The 27572-nt window shown below is 42.7% G+C and overlaps 1 protein-coding gene across 13 annotated transcripts in view; it reads left to right on the forward strand.

Annotated features, from left to right (window-relative positions):
- DGCR2 (DiGeorge syndrome critical region gene 2) overlaps positions 1 to 27572 on the forward strand; it is a 98019-nt gene that overhangs the window by 10454 nt on the left and 59993 nt on the right. For 5 of the 13 annotated variants that reach the window (XM_025474872.3, XM_025474867.3, XM_025474868.3 and 2 more), the window contains one exon: positions 27332 to 27385. The exons of the other annotated variants lie outside the window; for them this stretch is intronic. In XM_025474872.3, the coding sequence (XP_025330657.1) occupies positions 27332 to 27385 (54 nt within the window). Of the gene's footprint in view, positions 1 to 27331; positions 27386 to 27572 lie in introns of those variants that run through there. 13 annotated transcript variants of the gene reach the window in all.

The raw sequence follows: 27572 nt of genomic DNA on the forward strand, positions 1-27572 counted from the left end.
AGCAAAGTTGCCCTTTGCATCCATCCCATGACTTTCCAGATCAGCACTTCGCAGTGGCTCCTGGGGGTATCTTGAGTTGCTTTGCAAATTCCCAGGGGCTCCAGCTGGTGCCCTGATTTTGGCTGAGCAGCAAGGGCCTGTCTCCCTCTGAGTCAGATGCTCTCCTTGGGTGCTTGTCTGTGCTCTTGTCCTTCCAGGCAGAGGTCTGTTGGCCGGCGCTTGGGAAGGAGAGCTTCCCTACTCTTAACCTGCATTCTTTCTATCACAGTCCCGGCTTAGACCTGTCCTTGGGTGTGAGGAGGGCACCAGGGAGAACTTGTTCCCCAGGAGGGAGGGAGTCCTTGGTTCTTCCCTGGTGCAGGCCAGGGTGGGAGGCCTTTCAGAGTGGGGGCAACAAGAGAGCACTCAGCTTGACCTTTTGGCAAAATTTCTTTTAAATGCATTTTTGATCTTGGTTGATTGAGGATGTGTTACATGCCAGATGCTATTCCAATGTGTACTAACGTGTGCTGCTGATGAACTCGCAGGTGGTCCCTCTGAGGTGGGTGACTGCCCTTAGCCCCATTTTATAAATAGAGAGATGACCACAGAGAGCTCATGAAACTGAGTGGCTGCGATGAGCTTTTAGTCCTCGATGTCTGGCCTGTGTTCCCATCATGTGCCCTTGGTTGAGCCTCTGTCTACCCCAGCTGTGTATGTCCTGCCCTGGCCTCCTTAACTCCAGCTGTGGAGCTATTTTCCATCTAAATACTCTGATCTGAGGGTTAGAACCAGCCCCAAGTCCCTTTTGCCGTCGGCCATAACGACCAGTGGTGGTGTGTGTTCTCTCTCTCTGCTGGGGCTTTGGTGAGAAGGGGAGGTTGGAGACCTCTGCTGAGGGGCTTTTGGGGGCCAGTGACCCTTTCTCCAGGTGTGCAGGTAACGCAGCAGCGATTGCTGATTCTAAACCTGTTTTTCTAGCTTCAATTATGGAAGAACATCATGCCGCTGTGTTAGCCACGGCTCTGTCCAGGGTGACCCCACCGTTCATAGCTGAGAGAACATTTGCTTTCTCTAAGTGAGCTCTCTCCCAGCACTTGTGTTCAGTGAGGCTGCCAGATGAGGTGGCAGGCCTGGAAGCTGTTGGAGAAGCTGGCTGGGAGAGGCAAATGACTTGCATCAGGTCGTATAGCTGGTGAGCAGCATAGTTGGGATTCAAACCCAGGTAAGTTGATTCTGATTTAAGGGTTCTTTCCCCTTTGTCGTTAGGGACCCAGAGCAGGCTGCTATCTGCCGAACTGAAAATCTTCAGTGAGCTGACCAGTGGCTGTAGCATGTTGCTTTTGGAGCAGCACTTGAGTTAGTGAATAGGGAGAGTGTGGATATTTTATAAGCAGACGTTGGTGAAGCTCGTAGAAGTAGCTGGGAAGTTGAACCTGCACTTGGGCTTGCCAGGCACGTTCTGAGTGAGCCCTTCCCTTTACAGCCCACCCGCCCGTAACACTGTAGAACTTGATTCACTGGCTGATTGTGCTTTCGGCTTAACGGTTTCATTCTTTTTAGTTGGAAAGTAGTGTTAACATACTTCCCAACCTTGCTGACTAATGAATTCTTTTTTTTTTTTAACACACAAAGAAAATTTGGAAATAATTTTAAGATTACAGAAAAGTTGCAAGAATAAAATTCATTCAAAGAGCACCTGTATATCCTCTACTCAGACTTACCTTGTTTTACCTTATCTGCCTGATAACCTTGTGTATGCACGTGCATGTGTGTGTAGGCACGCACATAATTTATCTTCTGAACTATGTGAGAGTAAGTGAGCCTTTTCTCCTGAACACTTTGGCCACTGCCGAGAGCAGGAGGAGGCTCCTGGTACCTGGCGCCCCTGGGAGATGAATGGTGATGCCCCCCCACAGCCCTGTAACAAGCCCTCACCACAGCCTGCTGTGTACGGGGCTACTGTCGCCAACTCCCACCTGCTGTGTGCCGGGCACCGTCAACATGGAAAAGTATTGAGGGCACAGGAAGCACTGTGGTTAAGCTCCGGTTGGCCCAGGTGGCAGCGAGTCAGGTTATTATTTCAGTTGGTGGTTCTTGTGTTAGGAATGGAGAATCTGCTGCTGTCGCACACTTTGCCAGACAGGTCTGCACCTTCTTGACGCTGTTAGGCTGTGCCTTTCCTGTTCCTCTGGCTTTTGCCTGTGACCTTCTTTGGTCCTGCTACCCAGGCTAGCTCACTGGCACTTTCCTTACCCCTTCTTCTCCCCTGAGTAGTTGGGCAGCACTGAGGCTTGTCCTCTTAGCTGACATGGCAGGTGATCTAGTCATTGGCCCTCCCTGCACGGGTGATCTCTTACCTCTGTTCCTCTGCCTCTCTTGGTACTTGGCATAGGGAAACTTTGGTAGTTTCTCAACTCTAAGTGGAATGTATCACTGACAGCATTTAAGACCTAGGAGACAGCGAGGGACTGATTAAATGGCTTTTCTGTGGCACACTGCCAGATTGTTTTCTCATCCCATGAGCTTTGTGTTTGGGGTGCTGAGATTTTGGTGAGTGATCCCTTCCTCTTCCAATCTGCAGAGCAGGTCAGTAATCTCGAGAGCCCAATTTTGGGCCACGCTTTGCTAGAATGATGGGTGGGCTCAAAGTATGGTTATTCTGTGATAGCTGTATTTTTGTTTCTGGTGTGATTTACCAATTACTTGGGGTGTTTAGTGAAAGTCAGTCACATCTTTTCCTGTTGCTTCAAGCTGGGCTGTGTGTTCCATCAGTGTGGACGTGGTTGCCTTGACAGGGCAATTCCAGGGGTGGGTGAATGGCCAGTGGGCCATGGTTGGAGCACTGTGAGCTGCAGACCCAGAGTGTCCTGGGGCTTCTGGGCGTTGATCGACCTGGAAGGGAGGAAAGCTCAGGTCTGGTGTTGCTTCACACAAGCCATTTGGTGAAGGAGTGGCTGTGGTTAGATCACAGTGAGTCCAGTGTGGTGGGTTAAGAGCATGGACCCTAGAGTTGCATGACTGAGCATCAGGGCCCACTGTGTTGCCCGCTCTGACTGCACTGAGCTTCAATTTCCTCATCTGTAACACAGACATGATAGAACATACTTTAGAGAGATGCTGTGAGAATTAAAATCAAGGAGTATAAAGCTCTAACACATGTCTGACAAAAAGGCCATTCATGTTAGCTCCGAATGGACTTTAGAGAGTGTAAGGGACACCCCCCCCCGAAAGTCTGGGTGCATGAGTGTGTATGCATAAGGGCATGTTTCTTGGAGAGAACGCCCACCTGGGAGGCAGCAGAGTGAAGCGGCTTTGAGCAACTGTCTGACACAAAGTGAGCGCTAAATGAGTCTAGCCATTCCCATGGTTTGAGAGGGGGTGTATGTGGCTTCCTAGAGCCCCCAAAACAGCCGCGGTGCTTTGGACAGGGCTATGATTGTTCATACTGACACGTTTTATTCTTTGTCACGTTCATGTTGTGTCCCCTAGGCCTAGTTTGGCACAGAGTGGGCTCTCAGAAATCAGTTATTGAACAAATGCACAAATGGCTATTTATATTTTGACATAAAGAGCAACAGCTCCCTTAGCCAGCGGGCTTCACAGCTGCCCCTGGTGGGGGTGGTGAGGATGAGGGCCTTGCGGCTGCCTGCAAGAACGCCTTTGGAGGACCGGTGTATTGAGGGGGGGCCTGCGGAGCCAGCTGGCCTGGAGCTCACATTGTGGGGGTGAGCTGGGCTGGGAGGTGAGAGCGGGTGAGGGCTTCTCACGAACGTGGATCCTTGTTGAAGTTCACCAGACACCCAGCCTGGGGTGGGGGTGGAGGTGGGGGTGGGTTGGGCAAGAAGCCTTAGGGATGAGTGGGCTGGGCTTCCTCTCTGATGGACTTGCGGGGCACTGAGACGTGAGAACCGGACTTCCCCTGCATGAGGGCATGGTTTGGCCTTCCTTGAGCCATTGCATAGCACAAGCCTTGCTTAAGAGCTGGTGGGCGCAAGAACTGCCATACTTGCCCTTTGGTTTTCTCCCTCTTCTCTGCTTCGTGTGGCATTTGCTTCAGCCAGCTTGGGCTGGTCATTGTCCTCAGTCCGTGCCCCTGCCCCCTTCCAGTTTCTCTCTGTAGGCTGGCTTCCAGATTGCTGACAGCTAGCCATCAGTTTGATAACTTTGTTGTCTGTCTACCCTCAGCTGTTGACTATTCTGTTTTTTTTTTTTTTTTAAGATTTTATTTATTTATTCATAGAGACACAGAAAGAGAGAGAGAGAGAGAGAGGCAGAGACACAGGCAGAGGGAGAAGTAGGCTCCATGCAGGGAGCCTGATGTGGGACTCCATCCTGGACCTCCGGGATCATGCCCTGGGCTGAAGGAGGCGCTAAACCATTGAACCACCGAGGCTGCCCAGCTATTCTGTTTTTGACAAGATTTTGTGAGAACTTTCCTCAGCCTTATTCTCCTTTGTCTGTGAGGTCTGGTTCTGGGCATCTTACCTAAACTTTTCATCAACCAGAAGCTGCATGTTAGTGAGATTTACAGTTAGAGACGGCATGGCCATTAGGCTGGGGGACCTGAGTGCTAAAATACAGAGGCAGTGCTTCAGCTGGCTGCTTCCAGACCCTCATGATGTGTTTGTCTCAGTTTTGTTTTTTTGTTTTTTTGGTTTTTTTGGGTCTCAGTTTAAAGCTAGATCTGCAACAATTTCAGGTTTGGCTCCTGGATTTCACATGTATTTATGCTTTAACTCAAATTTGTGTGCTTATGTATCTAAATGGCATAATTTCACCAAGGATAATTTAGAATTAAAGTGCCCATTTAAGGGGACATTGACATGAGCAAAATCATTCAGTAGAGAGTTCCCTTAAGGGCAAAAATGAAACCAAAGATCGAGTGGACAGCATTGTTTTATTGGTATGAGGAAGCTTAATTATAAAAAGATATAAGATTTCAAAATATCTTCCTTCAGAAGGAGGCAGAGGGATACTTCATTCTTTTGTTGTTGTTTTTTAAACTTTCTACTTTGGGAACATTCATACAGACAGATAAGTTGCAGGAGTAGTACTATGAACTCTTCCTATATATAGTTCACCTAGATTCACCAACTGTTAACTTTTGACTCACACATTTGTGCACATATTTTATGTATGCAGATATATCTTATATTTATGGGGGAAACTACTTGAAACTAAGTTGCAGGCATCGTGACCCTTCATTTCTAAGTCCCTCAGTGTATATTTCCTAAGAACAAGGCCACTCTCTTAGCACAGTAGCGTTGTCATATTCAGGAAATGTAAGGAGGTACTATTAGCCATGTCCCCGTTTTGCCGATTGTCCCATTACAACATATTTTTCAAAGCCAGTATTCAGCCTGGGGTCATGTATTACATTTAATTTTGATATCTGTTTAATCTTTTAAAATCTGGAACAACTTCTTGTCTGCCTTTGATATTACCAACTTGTAAAAGAGTACAGGCAATCATTTTATAGAATATTCCTCATTTTAGGTTTATCAGGTTGTTTCCTTATGATTAGATTTGGTTGATGCATTTTTGGCAGGTGTGATCCCCTAGATCATTGAGTCCTCCTCAGTGCATGCATCTGGGAAGCACAGCCCATCAGTTTGTCCTAGGAATGGCGATAATAACTTTCATCACCTGGTAGGATGGCATGGCTATATATCTCTGGGGGGAAAAGTGCCTTTCCCCCTTCGTGATTGGCAGATACTTGCCTTGCCTGTTGTTTTTCAGCATCTATTAGTGATTCTTGCTTGAATCAGTTACTACTGTGATGGTTGCTAAATGATTTTTCTCTTACTTTTTTCTTTAGTAGTAGTCTATTATACAAGAGAGGTTCTCTTCCTTTTCACTTCTTTTTTAAAAATTTATTTTATTTTTAATTTTTATTTATTTATGATAGTCACAGAGAGAGAGAGAGAGAGAGAGAGGGAGGCAGAGACACAGGCAGAGAGAGAAGCAGGCTCCGTGCACCGGGAGCCCGACGTGGGATTTGATCCCGGGTCTCCAGGATCGCGCCCTAGGCCAAAGGCAGGCGCCAAACTGCTGCGCCACCCACGGATCCCTTCCTTTTCACTTCTTACTGTCAATGTGGATTCATGGATTCTTCTTTCTATTCAGTGTGTGTAGTCTGTTATTGTCATGATTCATTTTGATACTTATATTGTAATTGCTGTAGGCAGGGGAAACCCCTTTAGGCTGGCATCTGTATCCTTCCGCCATGTCCTCATCCATTTTGCAGTCAAATGCTCTACCCCTGAGCTATACCTCCAGTCCTTATCCAGTTTGAACATTCCTTATTACTAGTCTCATCTTGTATCCTTCCTTCCCCAGGCATTTTTCCATGGAATACTGGTTCCTTTTAGGGGGGATGGTATTTAGAAGCTAGGGTATTGGTGGTAGGTGTATTTATTGCTACTGGGATGTTGCTCCTATCAGACTTTTCAGTCCAGCTGGGGTGTGTGTATGTGGATGTCTGTCTCTGTGCATGTGTGTGTATGGATGTGTCTGTGTGTGTTTCTTTTGTGTAAGTTCATACTGTTTCTTTTTGTCCCAACCCAGCATCACAGGATCTTGCCTGCTTTCCCTACTTCATATTTGTATCTCCCTTTTTCTGCAATAAGAACTCTGGCTTCCAACAACATCAGTAGATTTACTTATTTGCTTAGTCCTATCGTGCACAGAATAGTTTCAGAAACGCTATACCCATTACCAGTACCAACAGCAAACCAGCTGAGTACAATTTTGGATTTTTTTTTTCCTTTTTGCAGCCCTTTTTGTTTTTAGACTGATAGTATATGTACAGTGTCCTGAGTGTGAAAGCTACTTGGATTAGTTTTTTTCTCTCTTCTGTATGTTTGTTATACAGTTAGATTCAAAACTGGGTTGATTGGGGGCACCTGGCTGGCTTAGTTGGTAGAGTGTGCAATTCTTGGTCTCAGGGTCTTGAGGGCAAGCCCTTTAATGGGCGTGGAACTTAGTTGAAATTAAAACAAAACAGAACTATGTTGATTTGAAACCATCTTTATTAAATAAAGAATATTAAGAGAGGTAATTATTATAATCTCATTATTATAACAAGCTTCTGTTTCATCACACCAATTAGTAAGGAAACATCTCATTATTGAATAGGTTATAGTATTTTCCTGGGTAACTTAAAAATCATTTTTATGTCTAAATATTTATAGTTTTAACAAGTCAACTCATTAGTGTAAGTTGCTATTTGCGTATTTTTTCCAATTTTGTTTCTCTGATTTGAAGGGAATTATGTATGTTGAATAAATGACCACTCAGCATCAGTAAAGAGAAAGGCTAAGTAAAATTTATAACAAATGATTACATTCCTTAGATTTTAACATTAATAAATGCTATTAATTAGTTATTTAATTTTGTTAACCTTAAAATTTCTGATAGAGTGTATTAGAAATTACTTTATAATACTAAGTACAGTGTGGTGCCCTGGATTGCATCCTAGAACAGGAAAAGGACATTAGTGGAACAACCAGTGGAATTTCAGTATTTTGTAATTCAGTTCATAGAAAGGTACCAATGTTTGTTTCCTAATTATGCCAAACATGCCATGTTAGTGTGTAGTGTAAGATATTAACAACTGAGCAAACTGGATGATGGCATATAGGAACTTTTCTGTAAATCTAAAATTATCCCATTGTCGAAAGTTCATTTGAAAAGTTATTTTGTAATAATTAAATATTTAAATGAATTACTTTTCATTTCTAAGAGTCCTGAGACCTTGTTAGTTTTGTCAGTGACAATTTTGTCAGTGCAGTTTTGGCAAGTCACTCTTCCTGATTTCAGGTGCTTCTTTGGGAAAATAAGTAGAAGGTTTATTTATTTATTTATTTATTATTTATTTTATTTTATTTATGATAGTCACAGAGAGAGAGAGAGAGGCAGAGACACAGGCAGAGGGAGAAGCAGGCTCCATGCACCGGGAGCCTGATGTGGGATTCGATCCCGGGTCTCCAGGATTGCGCCCTGGGCCAAAGGCAGGCGCCAAACCGCTGCGCCACCCAGGGATCCCAAGTAGAAGGTTTAGATGGCCGAGGTCATTTGAGCTTGTTTGTTTAATAAGTTCCCCGTGGTGTGTATCATGTTCTGATAGTCTCAGGGGTGTGTAGGGGAGCTGTCTGAAGGTGGGGTTGAGCTTGGCCTAGCAGTTTGGGCATAGTTGTGCACATGCTTTATCCGACAGTCCCATTTGGGAGGGAGGTAGTAAGGCAGGTGGTAGGGTCCAATTTAGAGATTGGGATGCCGAGGCCCAGAGAGGATATTACCTTGCCTGGTGGCATCACTTGGCTTTTAAGTAGAAGAAGCGGAAACTGGAAACCAAAGCTTGCTATCTTGAGCCAGGTGCTCTGCCTCTTGTACCATAATTCCAAAATAAGATGAAAGAGCTGCATGGCTGTGGGAGACTGAGTGGAGACAGATGCATCATCTGGCGCCCACCTGCAAAGGAAGAGGCACCTTCTCAGTGCTCATGGCTTCTGGCCCCATCAACATCTTGTGTGGACACTAATGCTGTCACAGCTCTTTGGACCTGGCTGACCAATTGTGGGATTAGTGTTTTAGCAGCCTCCCCCTGGTGACCTCACCACCTTCTGTTTATAATCAAGAAAGCACGGATGCTTTAAGAAGCTTGGAAATCTTGTTAATAATCTCCTTGTGGATTTTGAATGACATGGCTATATTATCTCTTTTTTTTTTTTTTTTTAAGATTTTATTTATTTATTCATGAGAGACACAGAGAAAGAGAGGCAGAGACACAGGCAGAGGGAAAAGCAGGCTCCATTCAGGGAGCCCGACGTGGGACTCAATCCCGGGACTCCAGGATCACGCCCTGGGCCAAAGGCAGGCGCTAAACCACTGAGCCACCCAGGGATCCCAGCTCTATTATCTCTTAAGAAGCATAATAAAAAAAAAAAAAAAAAAAAGAAGCATTAATAAAAGTTAATGATCAGAACAAGGTATTTTAAAGATTTCGTATAACTAAATGTAAAAATGATAATACTTGTAAAAGCCAGAAAGTAAGCCAAAAAATGATTAAGGCACACAATAAAATAATGTTATAAAATTCTATCTAGTTGCTGTTGTGTGTTTCTTCTTTATAATTGCAGTGTGGAGTGTGATGCCCTTTTTATAGAAAGTGGGTACACATATCAACCTTATTTTACAGATGAAGAAACAGCTTGGAAGAATAAGTGATTTGCCCAAAGTCACACAGCTTGTAAGTGGTGGAGCCAGTATTTGAAACCCGGGCAAGCTAGAGCTCTCTCTCGCTCTGATATTGCACAGCTTCAGTAGGTACTTCATTACCCTTGGTTCTTTTTTTTTTTTTTTTTTAAAGATTTTGTTTATTTATTCATGAGAGACACAGATCAAGAGAGAGAGAGAGAGAGAGAGGCAGAGACACGGGCAGAGGGAGAAGCAGGCTCCATGCAGGGAGATCCCGGGTCCCCAGGATCATGCCCTGGGCTGAAGGCAGTGCTATACCGCTGAGCCACCCGGGGCTGCCCATTACCCTTGGTTCTTTGGGCCCCTCCTCCCTCTCATCTTTCTGCTCCTGACTTTTCAATGTGAACTTCCTTGCCTACCCACTTTTCTTGTCTTCTTCCCATAGCCTTGGCCACTGGTGTCATGGTGCTAACCTGCCATCTTACCTGCCCACGGCTGGTCCTCACGAATGTCCTTCAGGCAGCCTCACACTCGGCTTGTTGGGAGCTGAAGGCATCCCCTCCTGGCCCGGTCCTGTACTTTTGGCCTTGGTTCTTGGCTGCCATTAGTGTTGTTGTCATTATCATCATCACTGCCATCCTTCTGCTACCCTATCCCCCCATTTCTGAGCATCCTACACTCTTCTAAGCACTAGGTGTGCAATAACAGTGAACCCTAATGATAACCCTACCTTGTAGGTAGCATTTTTGATGTGTTAAATCTTACTCTCGATTTTGATTCTGAAATAAGTACATGAAATAAAACTTATGTTGTAACAACTCGTTATCTTTGAGTATTTTTAAAAGAGGCCCATTAATGAAAAGCTGTGTGCTTTTGTGAGCTCCTATGGGAATTCAAACAGGTGTCAGAGTTTCATCCCCACTGAGCTAGCCTGAGGGAGGAGCTGGGGCAAATCTTCTGATGACTGGGCCTTCATGTCAATCTCCTTTTAGAATGCCTCGGATTTATAGGCCTGTTTTCTTGCAGGAGTTTATTCAGTGTTAATATTTCCCTTGTGACTTTAAAATTGCTCCATGTCTTGTCTGTGCTTGTGAGGGTTAGGTTACAGCCCACTGTCACCTCATTTTGCACATTGGAAACCAGCCCCAGGAGGGATATGAGAAGACCTCATCTTCTTTTCTCTAAGTGGGGAGAGTAATAAAACTGACCTCAGAGGATTAACTGGATCCAGGGAAACAAGGTTTAGGTTGTTTGTCTTTTTAATTTTTAAGTTGTGGCAAAAAACCCACATAATATAAAATATACCATCTTAACATTTATTTATTTATTTATTTATTTATTTATTTATTTATTTATTTCATCTTAACTATTTTTAAGTGTATGGTAGTGTTAATGAAATGCACCCTGTTGGGCAACAGATCTTGAACTTTTTCATTTTGCAAAACTGGAACTCATTAGCCTGCTGAATAACAACTTCCCTTTTCCTCCTTCACCCCAGCTCCTGGCATTCCATTTTTTAAGAGTTTAACTACTTTAGAAACTTCATATAAGTAGAATCATGCAGTATTTGTCTTTTTGTAATTGGTTTATTTCACTTAACATAGTATCTTCAGGGTTCATCTATATTGTAGCATGAGAGAATTTCCTTTTTAAGGTTGAATAATATTCAATTTATGAATATACCACATTTTCTTTATCCATTCATCTATGAGTCATTTAGATTGCTTCTGCCGCTGGGATCCCTGGGTGGCGCAGCGGTTTGGCGCCTGCCTTTGGCCCGGGGCGCGATCCTGGAGGCCTGGGATCGAATCCCACGTCGGGCTCCCGGTGCATGGAGCCTGCTTCTCCCTCTGCCTGTGTCTCTGCCTCTCTGTCTCTCTCTGTGTAACTATCATGAATAAATAAATAAAATCTTTAAAAAAAAAAAAAAAAAAAAAAAAAAAAAAAAGATTGCTTCTGCCGGGATCCCTGGGTGGCGCAGCGGTTTAGCGCCTGCCTTTGGCCCAGGGCGCGATCCTGGAGACCCGGGATCGAATCCCACGTCGGGCTCCCGGTGCATGGAGCCTGCTTCTCCCTCTGCCTGTGTCTCTGCCTCTCTCTCTCTCACTGTGTGCCTATCATAAATAAAAAATAAAAAATTTAAAAAATAGATTGCTTCTGCCTCTACTGTGAATAATGCTATGATGAACATGAATGTGCATATATCTCTTTGAGATCCTGTTTTCAGTTCTTTTGGATACATATCCAGAATTGGGATTGCAGGATCATATGGTAATTCTAGTTTTAACTTATTGTGGAACCTCTAAACTGTTTTCCATGGTGACTGCACCATTATACAGTCTTATCAGTAGTGCACAAGGGTTCCAATTTCTCTGTATTCTTGTCAGTACTCCTCTCCTCTCCTCTCCTCTCCTCTCCTCTCCTCTCCTCTCCTCTCCTCTCCTCTCCTCTCCTCTCCTCTCCTCTCCCCTCCCCTCCCCTCCCCTCCTCTCCTTTCCCTCTCTTTCTTTTTCTTTCTTTCTTTCTTTCTTTTCTTTTCCTTTCTTTTTCTTTTTCTTTTTCTTTTTCTTTTTCTTTTTCTTTTTCTTTTTCTTTTTCTTTTTCTTTCCTCCTCTTTCAATAGTGACCATTCTAAAGGGTATGGAGTAATACCTTATTATGGTTTTGATTTGCATTTCCCTAATGATTAGTGATGTTGAACATCTCGTCTTATTCTTGTTGGCCATTTGCATGTTCTTTTTGGAGAAATACCTAATTCACGTCCTTTGCCCATTTTTTATTTTTTAAATCTTTGAGAGAGGAGCACACATTTGCTGTGGGGGGAGGGGCACAGGGAGAGCGAGAGAGAAGCTTAAGCAGACTGTGCTGAGTGCTGACACAGGATTTGATCTCACGACCCTGAGATCATGACCTGAGCAGAAACCAAACCAATAGTCGGACACTTAACCAACTGCAGCATTGAGGTGCCCCACTTTGCCCATTTTTAAATTGGATTATTTGTATCTTTGTTAAATTGTAGTTCTTTGTATATACTGGATACTAATCCCTTATTGGATACCTGATTTGTGCTTTTTTTTTTTCATTCTGTAGGTGGCCTTTTCTCTATTTAAGTTTGATGTAGTTCTTTTGTTTATTCTTGATTTTGTTACCTGTGCTTTGGTGTCATATCCAAGAAATCACTTCTAAATCTAACATTGTCTTGTATTTTCTTCTAAGGATTTTAATGTTTTAGGTCTTATATTTAGGTCCTGATCCATATTGATTTAATTTTTGTTTATAGTGTTGGTAAGAGTCCAACTTCATTCTTTTATGTGTGGTTATTTTCTTCATATTATTTGTTGAAAAAATTGCCTGGTCTTAGAACCTTCATCAAAAATCATTTGGCTATATATGTGAGGATTTATTTAAGGGCTCTCTATTCTGTTTCACTGGCCTATATATCTGTGTTTATGCCAGTAGCACACTGTTTTGATTACTGTAGTTTTGTAATATGTCTTGAAATAAGGAAGTGTGAGGCCTCCAGCTTTGTTTTCTTCCTCAAGATTGTTTTGGCTATTTGGAGTCATTTGAGATTCCATATTAATTTTAGATTTTTCTATTTGGGCAAAAAAAAAAAGTCCTTGGCATTTTGATACGGATTGCATTGAACGATGTCTTTCCATCGTTTGTGTCTTCTTTAATTTCAACAGTGTTTTGTAGTTTTTAGTGTACTGGTGTTTCATCTCTTTGGGTTAAGCTTATTCCTAAGTATTGTTTATTTTTTTAAAGGTTTTATTTAATATTTTGGGGCACCTGGGTGGCTCAGGTTGTGATCCTGGGGTCCTAGGATCGAGTTTCACATTGGGCTCCCCACGGGTAGCCTGCTTCTCCCTCTACCTATGTCTCTGCCTCTCTCTCTGTGTCTCTCATGAGTATATTTTGAGAGAGAGAGAGAGAGAGAGAGAGAGCATGCACATGCACGTCTACATAAGCAGGGGAAGGGGCAGATGGAGAGGGAGAAGCAGAGTCCCCACTGAGAATGGGAGCCTCATGTAGGGCTTGATCCCAGGACCCCAAGATCATGACATGGGCTGAAATCAGACACTTAACCAACTGAGCCACTTAGGCACCTTGCGTTTTGTTCATTTTGGTGCTCTTGTAAATAAAATCGTTTTCTTAATTTTCTTTTCAAATTGTTCATTGTTAGTATATAGAAAGACAACTGGTTTCTCTGTATTGATTTTTGTGTCCTTATGGCTCTGTTTAATTTATTCTAACTTTTTTTTGGTGGAATCTTTAGACGTGACACAAGATCATGTCATCTGCAAACAGGTGTAATTTTACTTTTTCCTTTCCAATTTGGATGTCTTTTACTTCTTTTTCTTGCCTGATTGCAGAGTGGTTGTGCTATTTTACATTCCCATTAATATTGTATGAGAGTTCCAGTTGCTCCACAATCACATCAACATTTTATGTTGTCAGCCTTCTAAAATGTAGCCTTTCTATTGTGTAGTGGTTTTAATTGTCTTTCTGTGAGTGATGGTGTTGACTACTTTTCATGTCCTTGCTAGCAGCCATTCATATATCTGCTTTTTGAGAAGTATCTGTTCAAATCATTTGCCCATTTTTTATGAGGTTGTTTGCTTTTTTATTATTTATATTTTTTACTGAATTATAGGAATTCTTTGTATATCCCAAATAAAAGTTTTTAGACAGATATGTTGCAAGTGTTTTCTCTTAGTCAATGACTTACCAGTTTGTTTGCTTAGCTGTACTTTTAAAAGTATCTGTTTTATTTTTTAATTTAGTACACTAAAATTTCTTTCTGGTATATCATTCTTTAAGGTTTGACAAACGTATATGGTCCTATAACCAGTCCCACACTGAAAATGCAGAGCATAGTTCCATCACCCCAAAATTGCTTCATGCTGCCACTTTGTAGTCAGCGCCTCTCCCTACCTCCCTACCAGGTTTCTACCTGGCAACCACTGATTTTTTTGATGAATTTCAGTTTACAACATTATTTTTTTTATATATAGATCATGCTTTTGGAGATGTATGTAAGCACTTTGCCTAACCCAGGTTCACAAAGGTTTTATTTTTTTCTGCCAGAAGTTTTAGTGTTAGGTTTTACATGTAAGTCTTTGGTCTGTTTTGAGTTAATTTCTATATCCAATGTGAGGTATGGATCCAGATCCAGCTTTTGATATGTGTATGTCCAGTTATTCCACTACCACTTGAGAGATTCTTTTTTTCCATTGAATTGTCTTTATACCTTTATCAAACATCAATTGGCCACATTTGTATGGGTCTACTTTTGGGCTCTGTATTTTAGTGCTTTGATCTATGTATCTTTACCACACTTTTGATCCTTTGATCAAAGTTTTATTTTATTTGATTTTAAAGATTTTATTTATTTATTCATGAGACACACACACACACACACACACACACACACACAGAGACAGAGACACAGGCAGAGGGAGATCTGCCAGGATCACGCCCTGGGCTGAAGGCGGTCCTAAACCACTAAGCCACCGGGGATACCCTGATCAAAGTTTTAAATTTTGAAGTTTATCAGTTTTTTCCTTTTTTTTTTTTTTAATTTTATTTATTTATGATAGTCACAGAGAGAGAGAGAGAGGCAGAGACATAGGCAGAGGGAGAAGCAGGCTCCATGCACCGGGAGCCCGATGTGGGATTCGATCCTGGGTCTCCAAGATCGTGCCCTGGGCCAAAGGCAGGCGCCAAACCGCTGCACCACCCAGGGATCCCAGTTTTTTCCTTTTTAAAGATTTTATTTATTTATTCGTGTGTGTGTGTGTGTGTGTGTATGAGAGAGAGAGAAGCAGAGACATAGGCAGAGGGAGAAGCAGCCTCCCCACAGGAGCCTGATGAGGGACTCGATCCCGGACCCTGGGATTACACCCTGAATCAAAGGCAGATGCTCAATTGCTGAACCATCCAGGCTCCCGTATCAGTTTTTTATTTTTTAAAGATTTTATTCATTTATTCATGAAAGACACAGAGAGAGAGAGGCAAACAGACAGACAGGGAGCAGCAGGCTCCATGCCGGGAGCCCGATGTGGGACTCGATCCCGGGACTCCAGGATCACACCCTGGACTGAAGGCAAGCGCTAAACCTCTGAGCCACCCAGGGATCCCCTCAGTTTTTTTTTCTTTTATGGTTACACTTTCTGTGTTTCTGTGACAACTCTTTGCTGTCCTGAGGTAGGTGGAAATCTTCTCCTTCCTTTTTAGACTTAGAGCTCTGTCAAGGCAAAGACCTTGTATTTATCATTCCAGTCTTCTTGCTTGCGTCTAGCATAGTGCCTGGCCCACAGGAGGCACAAGGCTGTGCTAATAAGTTTGTCTTAAGGATTTAAATAATATATTTGAGGCCTTTGATACACTGGCACAATGAACATACAAGAATCTGATCTTGCTCCAGCTGTTTCCCTTGCAAAGTACTGGTTATACTGTACTATGGTTGTCATCCAAGTGTGGTGTGAGTGGTGAATGAAACAGCAAATGGATGTTACATTAGATGGGAGATAGCTATTATTCCAGCTCTACCCCACCCTCTTGCCCTGGTCTTATTCCCACATTTAAACCCTACCAAACTCCAACCTCCATAAAATATAGACTGACTGCTGGTTGCTGTTCTTTTCTTCAAAGTGTCATTCATTTAATAGAGATGCTTGGTGAACCTGCCTCTCCTTCCTCTTTCATCTTGTCCAGTCACATCCTTTTCCTTTGGGCCTCTCCCTCCTCTTCTAAGATAACTTACTTCAAGCAGGACCTTCTCCAAACATGTACCTAAGGAGAAGCCAGAAAACAAGTCAAGGCAGATGAGCCAGTGTCCCAGCTGAGGAGTATCTGAGGATAGAAGATATAGTGAGTGATGGTCATTTCATCTCCTGGATGTAGAAAATGCTTGTGACCTATAAAAAATAAATACTGAAGTATGGGCCTTGTCACTTTGTTCTGGTGTCATGGTCTCTTGCATCAACCTTGTGATTCCTTGGCTGATAAGAGAAAGTGGCTTCCCCTGAGCATGGGCAGTGCTCCCCAGCCCTCAGTAGAGCTGGGTAGACACAGCAGAGCTGGGTCCCCTGCCTATCCTTACCAGGCAGGTAGGTGACAGGGCAGTAGGAGATGTCCTTGCTCAGACTCCGCATTCAGATGAGTCCCCCCTCCCATATGGGGGCTGACTGAGAGTGATTCTCAGTGATTCTCCTCCTGCCCCAGGGCTGTTTGGAAATGGGCTTGGTGGTCACAGTGACTGGGAGCAACTGGCATTTGAGAAGGCATATCTAAGAATTTTGGCTTTATTTCAAACCTATAGTATTTTGGTACATTCCTGGCCTTGCAGGTCCCTATCAAGTAGTCAGAGAGTCCTTGTCCCTGAGGGTTTGTATTGCTGACCTCCATAGAGGCCCTGTGTTTCATAAGTCCTGTGTTTTCTGTCTTAAAGAGAAAATGGGTCAGAGTTGGAACGTTTGGATTCAGCCCTCTGAGGAAGGATGGGTTAGCCATGCCCCAAATCAGAATGCAAGGCATCCTGTTGGGGGTGGCTATGATTCCCGATCTGAGTCCTGATTCCCACTTAGCCAAGCTGGCTTTGGGATATAGATCTGGGCAAAAGGTTCTTGTTCTGCTCCTGTTGACTTGTGATAGGACATGGAGCAGGTGCGTCAGTCCTTTTGTAAAGTGAGTGAGTTGACTGGACTAAATGTGTTTTCTTTTCTTTTTTTAAAAATTGTTTATTTATTCGTGAGAAACAGAGAGAGAGGCAGAGACACAGGCAGAGGGAGAAGCAGGCTCCATGCAGGGAGCCCGACGTGGGACTCGATCCTGGGGCTCCAGGATCACACCCTGGGCCAAAGGCGGCGCTAAACCGCTGAGCCACCCCGGCTGCCCATAGATAGGTTTTCTGGTAAATGTAGCAGTCTCTGGCCTTCCTAATTTATTTTTTTCTGGTAAAACTAATATACTGTAGTCTTCATGGAACCATACATATCCCTCTCCCCCCTTGGATACTAGGACCTCATGTATGCAAATCAAGGGCCAGCTGGTCTTTGAGCTCCTTGCAGTGTGACGTTCGGATGTTGTGTCCTTCCTGCTGTAACTCTGATGCCTGCCAGAGCCAAGGGGTGCTCAGGTCTCCCATTAACAGCATCCTTAACTGGGCTTCGCTGCTGAGCTCCACGGCAGACTTGTGTTGTGCAGAAGCCCCTGGTCCCAGCTCCCTGCTCGCATCCTCCCTTTCTCCAGGTGGGTCCCTCAGAGAGCATTTGCTGCTTCAGAGGGCCTCACAGAGTCGTTCCAAAGAGCAGAGTACATGAAACTGTTCAGCAACCATGAGTTGCCACATTGCGCCAGGAAGCAAGGAGGGAGGTTACATGCAATCTCATTGATGCCGTGAAGTGACAGCCACTGGCAGAGGGCTGACAGGGTTGCAGGGGGAACCATAGGGACTGCTGAGCCAGGGATCCCAAGAACCTGAATGGAGGGGTCGTTGGGGGAAGGCTGGTTAGAGATGCCCTTCACCTCATGAAATGACAAATGGCATTTAGAACACTGTAGAGCAGGCAATGAGTTTATAATATAATCATGGTTTTTTCTAGAATGATCTCCTGGGAACCGTTGTTCCTAATGCCTAGTAATGCTGTCTGCATCTCCTGGTTCTGCCCTCCCAGATCCATTCTCTGTCCTGGTTGTTCTGATGGTCTCCACTGCCTGCAGCATCCAGTCCTGGAGCCATTGGACATCCGTGAGACCAGCTTGGTCTAATCCCATGCTGAGCCCCAGCTAAGCAGAGAGCTTCTTACCTGTGTTGGTGGCACTTGTCCAGGCTGTACCCTTGGCCTGTAGGCTTTCCCTGTGGCATCTGGTGGTGCATGTGCTGCCCATTCTGAGGGCTCTTGCAAGCCCCTTATTCTTATCCTCTTACCTGAGGACACAGGTAATTCCACCTCAAAAGGCACTCTTAACAGGTATGCCCTGTGTTTTGTATTTTAGTGATCTGTGTTGTCGACAGTGGGTTTTTGTGCCCTTCTGAGGGTGTCCAGAGCAGACATGGCTGTCCCATGTTCCAGCCAGGAACACCAAGTTCCCGACATGGTGCTTGACAGGACCCAGCATCCCACAGGAACCATTCTTCCAGACCTGTCCTTCACTTGCATGGCAGGGCTCAGCCAGTCCTTATTTTCAGATACTCTCCCATCTGTTGCTGGTGTGTAGTGTGGTGCTGGAGAAACATCTCTCTCCCAGCCCTGCCCTGGGTAGTGGGTGGAATGAGACCCAGGGGACAGCATCGTCGGAAGAGAAGCTGTTGCTCTTTCCAGGGAAGAATGTCTGGGCCAGTCTGACAGGCTGCGCTGCCCCCTGGGAGCGAGCCTGCGGGGAGACTGGGGCCTCCTAGTGCCTGGGAGAGCGCTCCAGGAAGGCATGGAGGGCTGCATCTGAGGATGCCCCTCTCTCTGCTCTCTGCAGACCATCCGAGTGGGCTGGGGGCCATGGGAGGAGATGGGATAGAGTTCTCTCCTGCGTTTCCTGGCTGGAGATTTTTGATTTCCTGAGCTTTGTGGCTATGGACATGTGTGCTTCCGCTGTTCCCATCTTCCTCTATTTCTCTCTGGGCAGATGTTAGGAGAACTCAATTCCAAACAATTAGAGTCTGATACTAAATTTCACACGGTAATTTGAGACAGCTCAGCTTACATAATTTAAAATGAGGCCAAGGCTTGCTGACAAAGAAGAAATTGAATCCAGAGAAAGAATCTGTAAGGCAGAGGCTTCCAAATTTCTGCAGGGCTCGAATTCTCTAATTCCCAAACTTTGCATACTTTAAATAAAGCCGTAGTAGCTCTCCAGGTGTGGCTGAGGTCTGAGGGGGCTCTGCGAGGTCAAAATCATTTTCATAATAATAGCAAGGAGTCCTTTGCCTCTTTCATTCTCTCACCGGAGTGCGCTGGCATTGCCAGAGGCCACTTGACAAGTGATTGATGGCTAATGGGTTGTGTGCTTGGGATTCTTCTCCTGTCTCCCTGTTTTTCTCTTTTTTAAAGGATTTTTTTTTAAAGTTGTGATAAAATGCACATAACATAAAATTTACCACTTTAACCATTTTTAAGTGTATGTTTCACCGGCATTAAGTACTTTGACACTGCTGTGCCACTGTCAACACCATCCCTCTCCAGAATTCTTTTCATCTTCCGGGCCTAAACTCTGTCCCCATCAAACAGCTCTCCATTCTTCCTCCCCCTAGGCCCTAGTAACCTATATGCTCCTTTCTATGTCTGAATTTGACTCCTCTAGGGGACCTCATATACGTGGAATCATATACATTATTTGTCCTTTTGTGTCTGGCTTGTTTCACTGAGCATAAAGTCCTCAAGGTCCATCCTCATTAAAGCATGTTTCAGAATTTCATTCCTTTTTAGGACCTGATAATATTCCATTGAATAGATATACCACATGTTTATCCATTCATCTGTTGGTAAATGCTTGGGTTGTTTCTACCTCTTGGCTATTGTGAGTAGTGCTGCTGTGAGCATCGGTGTATAGGTGTCTTCCTGAGTCCCTGTCTTCATTCCTTTTGAACATATAGCTAGGAGTGGAATTTCTGGATCATATGTGTTTTTACCTTTGGAGTGTACATTTGGAACCTGCTACTTATAAAATTTCTGTTTTAATTTCTAATACAGTATATGTTGATAGATATAACCCACATAAACTAAAGTTCTCTGGGGTCTTCAGAAATTTTAAGTGCTTAAAGGGATTTGGCAATAAAAACATTTGAGAACTGCTTAGTGAGAAGTTCTCATTTTGGTTCTGTGGCCTTGCACATGGTTAGGGCATGGATTATTTTGAAAAGTGTCAGCAATCCATTGACTAGGAAGGCCTGCCTGTGTCTCCCATTTGATAGCCAGGAGACAGGCATCATAAGAAAAGGTTTGGGGCAGGACCTTGGCAAAGCCAGTGGTGGGAAGAGAGGGTGACTATTTTTGAGCAACTTTAGATGCGGCAGAAATTATGCTGGATGCTTTACAAAGGGACTTGAGAAGATATTGAGGAAGAAAGGGAAAAGGAATGTTGATTTGCAGCTCGAGTTATGGCAATGAGACTCATCAGAATTGCTGGCTGACTTACCAAGCAACTGTGTGTCGGTCCCCCACCACACAAGGCAAGCTCTGTCATGTCCCAAGTCTACCTGCTTTGTTTACCACTGTGGCCCAGGAAAGTTGCCTGGCACAAAGTGGAGCTTGGTAAATATTTTTTGAATGAGTGATTCACATGTATTAACCAGTGACTTACACATTGGATTGCTGTCAGAAGAGCCCCTATGCTACAGGTGAGTCAGAAAGGGAGAGAACCTTCCCCAGGGGGATGTCAGAGAACTATTGATACTTTGTTACAGACTTCAAGAATAGAGGAAGATCTTTGAGCAGTTCTGTTCATCTGACATTAATGAGTCCTCCCCGCACCCTACCTTGTGCTGGGTGTTGGGTTTGGAGTGGAGGATAAAGATTTATCCCTATACTTACACTTTAAGACAGCAGGGTTTGGCATAAACTCTGTAGCTGGCTGCTTTATATATTTTTTTATTTTTTTCTAAACATGTTTTTACATGTATCAATGGCTCATTCTATTTAATTGCTGAGTAAGTAGTCCACTGTGTGGCTGTACTGTGATTTGTTTATTCATTCACTTATTTTGGGCATTTGGATTTCCAGCTTTTGGCTGTTATAAATAAAATTACTCTTTTTATGGACATGTAACTTTCATTCCTCTTGGGTAAATACCTGGAAGTGGAATGACTGGGTCATATGGGTGTATATTCAGCTTTTACAAACTGTCAAATTGTTTTCCAAAGTAGTACAATTTGATATTCCCACTAGCAATGTAGCAGGGTTCCAGTTACTTCTCATACTTGCCAACACTTGATATCATCATTCTTTTTAATTTTAGCCATTCTAATAAGTATGTAATTGTATCTCATTATGGTTTTAATTTGCATTTCCTTAATGACTAATGTTGAGTGTCTTTTATGTGCTTATGTGCCATCTGTGTGTCTTCTTCGGTTAAATATCCTTTAAAATAGTTTGCCACTTTAAAATTGAGTGGGTTGTTTTCTTGGTATTGAAATTCGAAGGTTCTTTATATATTCTGGACACAGGCCCTTTATCACATATTTGATTTACAAATGTTTTCTCGTAGTATGTGAGCTGTCTTTTCATTCTCTTAACAGTGTCTTTGGAGAAGAAAAGTTCTCAATTTTGATGAAGTTTATCAACTTCTCTTTTATAGATTGTACTTTGGCTATATGTATCTAAGAAATCTTTGCCTAGCTTGAGGTCACAAAGATTTTTCTCCTATGTTTTCTTTTCTTTCTTTTTTTTTTTTTTTTTTAAGATTTTATTTATTTATTCATGAGAGACATACAGAGAGAGAGAGGCAGAGACACAGGCACAGGGAGAAGCGGGCTCCATGCAGGGAGCCTGATGGTAGGACTCAATCCCAGGACTCCTGGAACTCCAGGATCATACCCTAGGCCAAAGGCAGGCGCTAAGCCACCCAGGGATCCCACTCCTATGTTTTCTTATAAAAGTTTTATAGTTTTAGGTCTCTGATCTATTTTGGGTTAGTTTTTCGTATGAAGAATGGATCAGAATTCTTTCTTTCTTTCTTCTTCTTCTTCTTCAAGATTTTATTTATTCATGAGAGACGACACACAGAGAGAGGCAGAGACACAGGCAGAGAGAGAAGCAGGCTCCATGCAGGGAGCCCGACGCAGGACTTGATCTCGGGTCTCCAGGATCACGCCCTGAGCTGAAGGTGGCGCTAAACCACTGGGCCACCGGGGCTGCCCTCTTTCTTCTTTCTTTATTTCTTGATGGATATCTAGTCCCAGGACCATTTGTCAAAAGGACTGTTCTTTCTCCAGGGAATTGCCTTTGTACCTTGGTTGTAAATCATTTTCCCACATATGTGGGCCTATTTCTGGACTCTGCCCTGGTTGTGTTGATCTTGATTCCTGTCTTTGATACTTATGGCATATACTGTCTTAATTACTGTACCTTTATAGTAAGTCTTAAAGTCAAATAGTATATATCTTCCAACTTTGTTTTTCCTTTTCCAAAGTTGTTTTGAGTATTTTAAATCTTTCACATTTTCGGACGCCTGGGTGGCCCAGTGGTTGAGCGCCTGCCTTTGGCTCAGGGTGTGGTCCTAGGGTCCTGGGATTGAGTCCCACATCACGCTCCCCACAGGGAACCTGCTTCTCCCTCTATGTCTCGCCTCTCTGTGTCTCTCATGAGTAAATAAATAAAATCTTTAAAAAAAAAAAAAAAAAAAAAAAAAAAAAAAAAACTTTTTTGGGAACCCTGGGTGGCTCAGCGGTTTAGCACCGCCTTCAGCCCAAGGTGTGATACTAGAGTCCCAGGATTGAGTCCCACATTGGGCTCCCTGCGTGGAGCCTGCTTCTCCCTCTCCCTGTGTCTCTGCCTCTCTCTCTGTGCCTCTCATGAATAAATAAATAAGATCTTTAAAAAAAACAAAGCACATTTTCATTTGAATTTTAAAGTCACTTTGTCAATTTCTACAAAAGGCCTGGTGGCATAGTGACTTGGATTGCATTGATGGATGTGGGTAGAACTGTTATCTTTTTTTTTTTTTTCTAAGGTTTATTTATTTGTTAGAGAGATGTGCCTGGGTGGCTCAGTAGGTTAAGCGTCTGCCTCTGGCTCAGTCATGATCCCAGAGTCCTGGGATCGAGCCCAGAGTTGGGCTCCCTACTCATCAGGAAGCCTGCTTCTCTCTCTCCTCGATTGTGCTCTCTTGTTATCTGTGTTTCTCTCCCAAATAAGTAGATAAATCTTAAAAAAAAAAAAAATAGCGCGAGAGAGTTTGTGCAGGGGAGGAGCAGAGGGAGAGAGAGAGAGACAGAATCGTCAAGCAGATGCCCCTGCTGAGCAGGGAGCCTCCACCCCCTGCCCCCCTGCAGGGCTCGATCCCAGGACTCTGAGATCATGACCTGAGCTGAAACCAAGAGTTGGCTGTTCGACCTAATGCCCCTAATGCCACCTGAGTGCCCCTAGAATTGGTATCTTAACAACTTTGGTCTTTTTGATCTATGAGCCTCATGTATTTAGGTCTTTAAAAAATTTCTCTTATCAATATTCTGTAATTCTCAGTGTATTAAGACTTGTACATCTGTCATTAGATTTATCCGTAAGTATTTCCTTTTTTTTTTTATGCTGTTGTTAAGGTAATTTTAAGTATTTTAATTTCAGGAATGCTTTGTATAGAATTGATCTTAATTCTTCCTTAAATATGGGTAGAATTTTCCAGTGAAGCTATCTGGGTCTGGAGTTTTCTTTGTGTGGAGGTTTTAACTAAAAATTCAGTTTCTTATATAGTTATAAGGTTATTCAGGTTATTGATGTCTTTTTGAGTGAGTGTTGGTAGTTTGTGCCTTTCAAGGAATTTATTTTATTATTTTTTAAGATTTTATTTATTTATTCATGATAGACTCAGAGAGAGGCAGAGAACACAGGCAGAGGGAGGAGCAGGCTCCATGCAGGGAGTCTGACGTGGGACTCGATCCTGGAACTCCAGGATCACGCCCTGGGCCTAAGGCAGGCGCCAAACCGCTGCGCCACCCAGGGATCCCAGGTTTTCTAGTTTCTTAAGGAAGAAACTGAGATTCCTGATTTGAGACCTTTCTTTTTCTCTGATACATGAGTTCAATGCAGTACATTTGCCTCTGGGAACTGTTTTAGTTGCATTCCACAAATTTTCATCAATTTAAAATGCTTTCTATTTTCCTTTTTCATTTCTTCTTTGACCCGTAGGCTATTTGGAAGTGTGTCAGTTGTTTCCATATAGTCAGGGTATTTTCCAGATCTTTCTGTCACTGACTTTTAATTTAATTCCATTGTGGCCAAACAATATACTCTGTTTTGAATCATTATAAATTTATTGGCAACTTGTATTATGTCTCATAATGCTATTATGGTAAGTGTTAGATATGTTTATGGAAAGAATATATGTATTCTGCTGATGTTGGCTGGGAGTTCTAGAAATGTTGATTGGTGTTGTTCAGGTTGTCTGTATCCTTGCTGATTTCCTGTCTGCTTCTTCTATCACCTGTTGAGAGGGGATGGAAATTGGTTGTGAATTTGTCTATTAGTTATAGCAGTTTTTCCTTGATATTTATTTTATTTTATTTTATTTATTTATTTTATTTATTTTATTTTATTTTATTATTTTATTTCCTTGATATTTTAAAGGTCTGCTATAGACGCATAAACATTTAGCATTACGTTATCTTTTGTCATTGTTAAATGACCTTTATTCCTGGTAATATTTGCTCTGAAGTCTACTTTGTGTAATATTAATTTGGCTACTCCAGCTTTCTTTTGATCAATGTTAGCATGGTATGTCTTTTTCCATTCTTTTATTTTCACCTACATGTATCCTTATATAAAGTGGGTTTCTTTTAGACAATATGTAACTGATATTTTTTTTTAACCTATGTGACAAATTCTGCTTTTAACTGGGGTGTTTTAGATCATCTAATCTGTTTATTGATAAGGGAGAATTAATTAAAATCTGCCATTTTAGGGCAGCCCTGGTGGCTCAGCGGTTTAGCGCCACCTACAGCCCACGGCGTGATCCTGGAGACCTGGGATCGAGTCCCATGTCAGGCTCCCTGCACGGAGCCTGCATCTTCCTCTGCCTGTGTCTCTGCCTCTCTCTCTCTCTCCTCTCTGTGTATTCTCATGAATAAATAAATAAAATCTTAATAAATAAATAAATAATAAATAAATAAATAAATAAATAAATAAATCCTGCCATTTTGTCATTTGTGTTTTTTCTATTTGTGCTGCTTGTTTCAACTTTTTTCTTTTTTCTTTCTGTCTTCTTCTGGATTGACTGTTTTTATTCCGTTTTGTTGTCTTCATTGGGTTATTTGTTAAAACTCTCATGCTAGCTTTTTGGTATTCATCTTGAACATCCTACAGTTGCCCTTTGCATGACAGACTGCATTACTTTCAGCATAAGAGCCTTAAAATGGTGTGCCTCTGCTTCTTCCTTCCCAGCATTTGTGTTCTTTTTTTTTTTTTTAAGATTTTATTTAACATTTTTTATTTGTGCTGTTCTTGTTAAAGTTCTCCTTCCATGTTTTGAGCCCACAGTATAGGATCCATGTTTTTGCTTCAGATAATTCTGGGTTGAGTATTTTTGTTTTGTTTTGTTTTGTTTTCAGAACTTAAAAATGTTACTCCACAATATTCCAGCTTGTATTGTTTCTAATGAGAAATCTGCCATCACGTCATGTTTGTTTTCCTTTGGGGAATACCTCTTTTTTTTTTCTGGCTACTCTTAAGATTTTTCTCTTAATCTCTGGCTTTAAGCAATTTGATCATGACGTACCTTGAAATAGTTTTCTTTCTATTTCTTATGCTTGGAGTTCACTGAGTGACTTAAATCTGTGGATTTTTATCAAATTGAGAAATTTTTTTTGTCACTGTTTCTTCAAATATTTTGTCTGTCTCCCCGCCCCCGCCCTAAGTCTGTGTATCACACAGCTCACAGTTCATTTTTTTCTAGCCTTCTTTTGGTGTGTTTTAGTTTAGAGTTTCTATTATTGTCTTCTAGTCATTCATCTTTTCCTCTGTGAAACTGAATCTGGTCATCCTGTGCCTTGCAGTTTTCATCTCTAGGCAGTGGGTTTGCTTCTTTCATAAAATCTTCCATATCTACTGTACACGTTTGATTTTTCCTCTAGCTTCTTGAGCATTTGTGACACAATTTTAACTTTAATGTCTTTGTGTGCTTTATCATTTTTACCTTTTTTGAGTCTGTCTTGTTTGAATTTTTTTTCATTTTGGTCATGATTTCCTGTTTCTCTGCATGTCTGGTAATTTTTTTATTGAATGCTAGAGTTTGTGAATTTTGCCTTTTTTGGTTACTGCGTATTTTTGCCTTCCTATAAATATTCTCAAGTTTTGTTTTAGGTGTAACTTGGAAACAATTTGATCCCTTTGGCTCTTTCTTTTTAATTATTGTTAGACTGCATTTAGTCTGGAGTTTCTTTCTCTCCACTAATGAGGTAGGACTCTTCTGAGTACTTGACCCGGTGCCCCACAAGTTATGAGTTTTTCCAGTCTGGCTCCTGAGAACAGGCAGTTTGTGGTCTTGCTGAACTTCAATTATCATTTCCCTGTTGTCCTTTGGGTGGTTCTCTCCTTAGCCCCGGGTGGTTTCCACTTACACCACACACTGATCAGTACTTTCCTTCATTCCCTGCGGGGGTCCTCTCTGGATCTCTGGAGTCTTACTTTTGTGCAGCTCTCTCTTCTCCAGGACTCTTTGGAGCTGTCCTGTGAGTGTTACCTGCTTTGATTTCCCCCCAGTTTTTAGCTGCATCCGCTCACCTCTAAGTTTTCTACACCCCCTGGAATACATCTCCCTGCTTTGTAGCCTGGAAATGTTTTTTTTTTTTTTTTTTTTTTTTCTGGAAATGTTCTTGATACAGTAAGGCTCACCTCACACATGCCCTGACTCAGGGGTCTCTGTCCTTTGTTGCTTGATGTCAGTTTCTGGAGAATTGGTGTTTTCTTATATTTTATACTTTTTTTTACTTCCTTGTTTCAGGTAGGCAGTTAAATATACCCCTATGACTCTATCTTGGTTGGAAGCCTTTATAAAATATACATCATTGTGACTCTTTTGTCTGTGTTCTACATTTAACAAAGGCTTTCCTTCTGGTTAGGTTGATTGATTTACTGCAGTGTGTGGTGGCAGGTGGAGAAGAGCAAACACTGGGTTCATAATTCCTTTCCCTGGCCCTTCTTCCCTTCCCCACCTCAGAGTGGAAGACTCTCAGACATCTGCCTGACCTTGGTGGGGATATGGGTTGTCCCTCCTTGCAGAGCACTCTGAAGAGGCGCTCTCGTGAAGATGCACAATGGTACTTGATGCCCTGCATGACCATCCAGGGGTGGTGGTGAGGGGAGGGCTCAGGCCTAGCTTCCGTGTCCAACCTGGTTTGGTGGGTTCATCTTCCTTGGTTAATTAGAGTGATGATTGGCCCTGGTTACGTAGGCCAATGATGGGACAGGACTCAGGGATGGGAATAGTTTCTTTTTCTTCCTAGATTTCAGTGGAATGATTCTGGGACAAGGAAGACCACAGAGAGAGCAGCACCACAGTAAGAGAGCTCTGTTTGTTTCATCTTCCTGTGTTTTCAGGATGGTGTGCAGTATGTTTGCCCATGTAGCAGCTGTCACCTCACTTCACAAGTCTGGTTTGAAGGACCAGAGTAAATATTTTTGCCTGTGTAGGTAATTTAATCTCTCTTAGTCGTCAGTCTCAACTCTGCTGTTGTGGCTCAGAAG

Source organism: Canis lupus, chromosome 26, assembly GCF_003254725.2.
Source record: "Canis lupus dingo isolate Sandy chromosome 26, ASM325472v2, whole genome shotgun sequence".
Classification (NCBI taxonomy): Eukaryota; Metazoa; Chordata; class Mammalia; order Carnivora; family Canidae; genus Canis; species Canis lupus.